Below are 7,614 nucleotides of genomic sequence, written 5' to 3' on the forward strand. Positions count from 1 at the left end.
AAGAAGGTCAACTTCCTATGAGATACTTAGGTATCCCCTTGATTGCTTCAAGGCTTAATGAAGATGATTGTAAAGGTATTATTACTAAGATAACTAGCAGGATTCATAGCTGGACAAGTAGGGCTCTATCTTATGCAGGGAGAATTCAATTGATCAATTCACTGTTGATGAGCATGCACATCTTTTGGGCTTCAATTCTCATCCTTCCTAAGAGTGTGTGTAAAGAAATTCAGAAAGTCTGTTCTAGATTCCTGTGGTCTGGGAAAGATGATGCTAATCATAAAGCTATGGTCTCTTGGACTGAAGTCTGTATGCTGAAAGCAGAAGGAGGTCTTGGAGTGAAGAACATTCATACCTGGAACAAAGCTGCTATCACCAAGCATATCTGGTAATTTCACAACAGACCTGAGTCCTTGTGGGTTAAATGGATAAAGAATAATAAAATTAAAAGAAGGAGCTTTTGGGGAATCAGCAGCAATGATAAGTCTAGCTGGATCTAGAGAGGCATTTTGAGAATCAGAACTGAAGCCAGACAAGTTATAGACTACAAAATGGGCAATGGAGCTAGAACTGAGTTCTGGTATGATCCTTGGATCCAGAGGAGCACTATGATGGAGACTTTTCCCAGGGTTAAAATCAGAGATACTGACATCCCCAGAAACACCAAAGTTGCAGACCTTTGGAGGAATGGAACTTGAGAGTTTCCTGACCCAATTGATGAGGCTTTTGAGGAAGCCTGGAATCACATACAGAATTACAAGATAAGTCCTAATATTGAAGATAAAATTGATTGGAAGGTCATGAATCATGATAAGTTTTCAGTGAGCAAAACTTGGAATGTCTACAAAGAGCATCATTCTTGCCCTCCTTGGATTAAAATATTGTGGGGGAAGAACTCTATTCCCAGGCACAACTTTATTCTCTGGCTGGCTCTGAAGAGAAGATTGAGAACTAAAGACAAGCTGAAAAACTGGGGAATCACCCCTTATAATGATTGTGTCCAATGTACTAATGGGATTGAAACTATTGAGCACTGTTTTTTTGAGTGTGACATGGCAGTTGAAGTTTGGAGGATTTTCTTACCCATCTGCAGAACTACCGAGAAGATTGAGACTTGGAGAAGGATGGTTAGTTGGTTCTGCAGGAAAGCAACTGGTAAAAACATTTTGGCTAACATCAGAAGAGTGACATTTGCTTCTGTGGTTTATGCTTTGTGGAATGTCAGGAATAGGAAATTTTTTTTGAAAGAAACTAGTTATAGTAGTACTATTGTGAGAAGAATCAGAAATATCCTGTTGGACAAGTTCAATGGCTATAGCACCAGCGCCACCTTGAATGAAATCCTTAGATGTATTCAGCAGTTGTAATTTTGAGTTTTGCAGTTTTAGCCTGAGGCTTTTGTAACAGGTTGTTTCTGCTTTCTTTTAGTTATCTGTTTTGCTTTTCATCCTGAGGCTTTTGTATCAAGCTCTGATCTAGCTGTTTTCTTGGTCCTGAGGCTTTTGTATTAGGACTTTTCTTTTCTGGTTTTCTGGTTTGCTAAGTCATCCTGAGGCTTTTGTATCAGGCTCTGTTTTAGCTGGTTTTGTCTCTGCCCTGAGGCTTTTGTATTAAGGCTGTTCTGGTGTTGTGCCTGGCTCAGTCTGCTTTGAGGTCTATTCAAAGTAGGTTTAGGTGTATTCTCTTTGAAGTCTTCCAATAGAGCTTTTTGGTTGTTTTCTACCAAAAAAACATTGTATAGACTATTTTTATAATCCAAATTAGGTTGCTAATCTGTTCTTGGTTCTTCTTATTTTCTACTGGTTTGTGGTTGAATTAATTCAATAATCATTTATATATAAAAAAATCCTAGGTTATGGGTGAAAATTATCCTACAAGGAGAATTAAGGATGTTTAAATAAGTACAGGGGAAATTAGCCATCTGGGTGCACTTAGAGTGTTGAACATTGAAATTGTACATTTCAGAGGGTGAGGCTGAAGGTTTACTGCTGCCTTTTGCTGAAAATGAGATTTATGCAGCTCTATTTGCTTGTACTAGGAAGAAGGCTCCAGGACCAGACGTTTTAATTTCTACTTCTATAGGCGTGCTTGGGCTCTTATGAAGCAGACTTTTATTGAATTCTTTGATGATTTTCACAGAGTTAATACTTTACCTCAAGGTATGAATACATATTTTATGGTACTTGTCCCTAAGGTGGTAGGATCTGCAAACATCAAATACTACAGACCAATTAGTTTGGGAAATGCCTTCTTTAATTTTCTATTTGAAACTTTATCCTTGAGATGGGCGCCCATCCTGTCTAAGGTTATTTCAGATAGTCATCATGCTTTTTGAAAGGAATGAGTATTATGGACTGTTCTATGATTACAAACAAGCTCATTCATCTAGCTTCAGAAAAGAGAAGTTACTTGTATTAAAACTTGATTTTCATAAGGCGTTTGATAGTATTAGCTAGGATTATCTACTAGATTTGATGCGCTGTATGAACTTCCCAGTAAAATAGAGGGAGTGGATGTCAATGTGCCTGTCTATAGCTACTACTGCAGTTTTGGTTAACGGTAGTCTTGTGGAACCAATTTTTTTAAGGAGAGGAGTTCGTCAAGGAGACCATATCTCTCCTTATTTATTTCTAATTGCGGTTGAGGGATTGAAGCTTATTCTTGATAGATCAGTTGATATGGGTTTTACTAGGGGTTTTTGCTTTGTAGAAAATCAAGAACCAATTTCATTGCTTCAGTTTGCAAATGATACACTTTGTTTTTTTTCCTTTTGATATGGTCTATTTGTAGAACTTGACTAGCATTTTGCGATGCTATGAGCTAATCTCGGGTTTGACAATTAACTTCCATAATAATTCTATTAATGAGAATTAATGTCAATGACAATTATCTATTGCAAGTTGCGTGCGTGGTAGGTTATAAAGTGGATTCCCTTCTGATTACGTATCTAGGGCTGCCGTTGGCTAATCAAAAACTCAAACCTGGGGCATGGGATCATGTAGTAGAGCGATTTAAATCGCGCTTGACTCTATGGAAAGGGTCGTTGTTATCTCCGGCATGCAGATCGGTACTTTAAATCTGTACTTTTTAGTGTTCCCGTTTACTTCATGTCCGTTCACAGTATGCCATCTAGTGTGTCTTTAGCGCTCGAGATATATATCAAGAGATTTCTATGGAAAGGTGATATCTCTTATCGAGTCATTAGTAAGGTTTCTTCGACAAATATTTGCCAAGATTTTGACAAAGGTAGTTTGGGTATTTACACGCTGCGAGTTTGTAATCAAAGTCTCTTGTTTAAGTGGGTCTGAAGGTTATGTATCAATCGATTTAACTTGTTTTGGTATAAGGTGGTATCTCACTGTTCTTCAATTACGGGATGGGAGGAGTAGCAATTTGGTGAGTCGAAGAAATTCTCCTATGTACGTAAGGGGATTCGGAAAATTTGTTGTGTGGACAAGCGAGCATGGAATATTTTTATTTTCCATGTTAAATCTAATGTGGGAGATGGAGGTTTGATATCGCTTTGGCATGATAATGGGGTGGGTAATGATTTGACTTCAGTTCTTTTTCCCCACATTTATAATCTTTCAAATATGAAGCGTGTTAATATAAGAGAGGCTTGGATAAATGGATGGAGATGGAGGCGCCGTCTTCGTGGTAATGAGCTGATTTATTCGGAGCTTTTAATATAATTTTTCACGGATAAATCAAAGACAAGATCAACATGACGAGGTAACATGGAACACAATCAAAGGTAATTATGCTGCAGCTTCATTTTATTCTTTTTGGTCAGAATTTGTTGCTGTTGAGGGAGCGGCGAATGCTGCTGATGAGCGAACTGTTGCTCGGAATGCTTCCATGAACCATTCTTCCGATGGACGAATTACAGGTGAAGGTAGAAGTTGAGCTGCTGCTGTGGAGTTTACTGCAGTGATCCATTCTGTCGATGTTCGAACTGCTGCTCAATCTGCTGTTGTGAACCTTTCTGCATATGGAAGAACTGCTGGTGAAGACAGAAGTAGAGTCGCTGCTGTGGAGTTTTCTACAGCAGATGTGACACAAAACTCTACAACTGAAGATGTATGTTATGTTGCTATTACTGAGGATGTGAGGGATGCTGTTCCGTAGGCCAGAACGGAAGAATTTTCACTAGAAACTGCTGCTTGGATTTCTTTTCAGTGGGGAATTACAGTTGATAATACAAAGATGATTAATACTAGAGATGAAGTAAGGGTAGAAATATTTTTGCGGAGTATTGAAAGACTCCTTTTATTCAGATTTGGAAATCAAACGCTTCTCCGAGAGTTAAGTTCTTTATTTGGGTTATGTTTCATAACAAAGTGCCAACGCTTGATTTCTTTAGCTAGAAAATCGATTATTAATCGTGACAATGATAAGTTTTTATGTGTGAGGTGGAGGAAACACAAGTTCATTTATTCATTCATTATCAGATTGCAAAAGAGGTGTAGTGTAGCATTCTTCAGAAGCTGTCACGTGGGCTTCTTTTGTTGATTTTTATAGGCAATGGCTGGAAATAGTTCCAAAGGGACAATTACGATTTATGGCAGATTCTTAGGTTTTTGGTAGTGCGGGATATTTAGAAGCATTGAAATAATCGAAGATCAAATTAAAGTACGGATGTTATCTTCAATTTCTTTTCTAAAGCGGCTTTTTTATTTACTTGCTGTAATAAGAGTTTTTCTTATTCAGGCTTGAATTCTTAGCAATCCTTTTTTTCAGGACGGTACCTTTTAACTTTCTCTCTAAGCTGTAGTCTCTAGTGTGTCATCTAGTATGTGCTACTTCTTGTGCGACTTAAGTAGCAATTTGTCCCCTCAACTTGCAGGCAATAGGCAATTAACACACAAATTAACTTTGTGGGCAAATTAGTCATGAACTTGCATATTATGGGCAATTAGCCCCATTTTACAATTTGCCCCTAAACTTGTAAGTTATTTGTCCCTCAATTGGTAATTTTTCTCATCAAATTTTAAACTATTTTTTCAAGAGGGGGCTAATTCCCCACAATCAACAAGTTCATGACTAATTTATCCATAAAATTAATTTATATGTTAATTGTACATTACTTACAAATTGAGAGGGCAAATTGCTACTTAAATCCTTCTTGTGCGATAGCTTTAAGTAGGAGATTTTTTGGCACTTTTTATAGTTTTTTTATAAAAGTTTTAATTCATCGAAAAAAAAATTCAAATTTTGTAAAGCAATTCATTTTAAAAATAAAATATATACATAGATCAAATTAAATTATAATTATACAAATGAATTGTTTAAATAAAGTCAAATAATAACATTAATTAACCAAGAGAAATTAATCATTTTAATAATAAAAATAGGAGAATTTAATTTGAAAACTCAATTTTAATAATTACTAATATCTAAACATACACTGTTCAAAGAATTCTAGAAGAAAACCCTCGCGTGGTAGCTCACGTCCCTACTGCTGGGAATAAGAAATCAATGGCTAATATTGGTCCTCAAAATTTAGTCTTTACTTTGACCATGATCAAAAACCAGCATAAATAGCACAATCGTAGGCACATTTTATTTCCTTCAAAAACACATTAGAAAATAAACACTTAAATATTTTCTTCTTTATTTGTTGGCTAAGACCATGATGTCTAGTCCAACTGATGAATGGAGCCAATTCTATAATCCTAACCGTAGCATGTTTGTGGCCGGAGGTAACAACCAGTCAGACGCCACCGTCGTCACAACCACCGTCACCACCCCATCAAACGAAGGGCGTGTGTCTAGGCCGGTGCGGAGACGGTCGAGAGCATCAAGAAGAACGCCCACAACTTTACTGAATACAGACACTTCGAATTTCCGAGCAATGGTACAGCAGTTCACCGGTGCACCTACCGCTCCTTTTGGTGGTTCCGGTGAACTGCTGAATGTGCCGGCCACTTTCAGTTTCACACCCGGTCAGCGACAAACACAAGTGAACCCTAGTGCAGACTTTCATTTCCAGTATCAGTACCAGCAGCCAAGCCAAGGATCTAGTTACATGTTCCCACAGGCTACTGATCAGAATATTAGTCATGGTGGTGATCATTTGTTTTTTCAAAGACTTGGAAACCCTAGGCCTTTGGAAGCTGTAGATCAGGGGTTCATGATGGAGGGTATTTCCTCACAGGCGGCGGCGGCGGCGGCGGCTGCTCCGCCTCCATCGGCTGCGTCTAATGAGAACAGAAGCAACAGTTTCTTGTTTTGAGAGGGACAAAAAGTTGGGCATGGACTTGTCCACAACATTGACCAATTTATGTACATAACGTGCTGCTTACACTTTCTTTATATCTACTTTTTATTTTACTTTTCATAAATCTGACTCTATAATGCGGCTAAATCTACACTATGTTTTTTTCTTTTCTTTCACATCTTATGTATTTTTGTCTTTTGGTAGAAATAATTTATTCTTCTTTAATGCGTCCATAATGCGTTGTTGCAAAACCCTGGGCCAATGTAGGAACTCTACAAGTTTTACAAAATTATTGCAATTATGAAGTTTGTTGTTAGGGTTATTAGCCAAAATGGTACCCAATCTTCGCACCTTTTATTAAAATGGTACTCAATCTTTAATTTGTATCAAAATGGTACCCAACCTTCTAACGTTTGTATCAAAATGGTTTTTTAAACAATTTCCGGCCACTTTTGATGACGTGACAACCGGAAAACTAATTTTTTTATATTCTTTCCACATCTCATGACAAATAAAATTTATATAGTTTAAAAAATTAAAACAAACTCTTATTTTACAATCAACAAAAAAATCATTTTTCCGGTTGCCACCTCATAAAAAATGGCTAGAAAATGTTAAAAACTATTTTGAAACAAATGTTAGAAGGTTGGGTATCATTTTGATACAAATTAAAAATTGGGTACCACTTTGAGACAATGTGCGAAGGTTGGGTACCATTTTGGTTAATGACCCTTGTTTTTACACACACAAAAAATGTTGATTGATTTGAGTGAGAAAGGAGAAGGGGATGAATGTGGGCAGCATTCATGATAGTCGTTTAAATAATTTATTATATGTATCAAATTGAATAATTTTTTTTTGATGAATAGAAATTTATATTAAACCATAAGCAGTGGCAAAAACCGACACTAATAGCTTTCGCATAAAAAGTAGTACACTCAAGATGGCATATTAAAGGCTTAGGCTATAGTAGACTGCAACAAAGGATATTAAACACCCTAAATCACTTTACTTATCTGTTATTACAGAAAGGGTACTAAACTTCATTTTGTTACAAAAAAGTCACTGAGTTATACCTTTTAGTACAACGGGAGGTCACTACGGCGGATTCGGTCAAATTTTGTTACAAAATGACACTAAACTTATCGTGAATTACAAAAAAGTCACTAAGTTATATCTCTATTTGTAATTCCAGCTTGCCACATAAGCAAAAACGGTGCGTTTTAGTGTCAAAACGGTAAGTTTTATACGAGTGACATCTCTTGTAACAAAATGTATAGTTTAATGACTTTTTTGTAATAAAATGAAGTTTAGTACCCTTTTTGTAATAACAAGTATGTTCAGTGACTTGAAATGTTTAATATCCCGGCAACAAAAGGCATCAGTTCGGATAC

The 7,614-nt window shown here is 36.7% G+C and overlaps 2 protein-coding genes across 2 annotated transcripts; both read left to right on the forward strand.

Annotated features, from left to right (window-relative positions):
- Positions 1-551: 551 nt before the first annotated feature.
- On the forward strand, positions 552-2,335 carry LOC126681854 (uncharacterized). Its single transcript, XM_050377408.1, has 6 exons — positions 552-668; positions 753-1,363; positions 1,480-1,534; positions 1,643-1,664; positions 1,966-2,060; positions 2,108-2,335. The coding sequence occupies exons 1-6, from the start codon at positions 552-554 to the stop codon at positions 2,333-2,335; spliced, it is 1,128 nt and encodes a 375-aa protein (XP_050233365.1).
- A 3,224-nt stretch (positions 2,336-5,559) lies between these two features.
- Positions 5,560-6,367, forward strand: LOC126679863 (VQ motif-containing protein 22). The gene has a single exon (XM_050374875.2). The coding sequence runs from the start codon at positions 5,633-5,635 to the stop codon at positions 6,233-6,235; it is 603 nt and encodes a 200-aa protein (XP_050230832.1). The 5' UTR covers positions 5,560-5,632; the 3' UTR covers positions 6,236-6,367.
- Positions 6,368-7,614: the final 1,247 nt, after the last annotated feature.

Source organism: Mercurialis annua, linkage group LG5, assembly GCF_937616625.2.
Source record: "Mercurialis annua linkage group LG5, ddMerAnnu1.2, whole genome shotgun sequence".
NCBI lineage: Eukaryota > Viridiplantae > Streptophyta > Magnoliopsida > Malpighiales > Euphorbiaceae > Mercurialis > Mercurialis annua.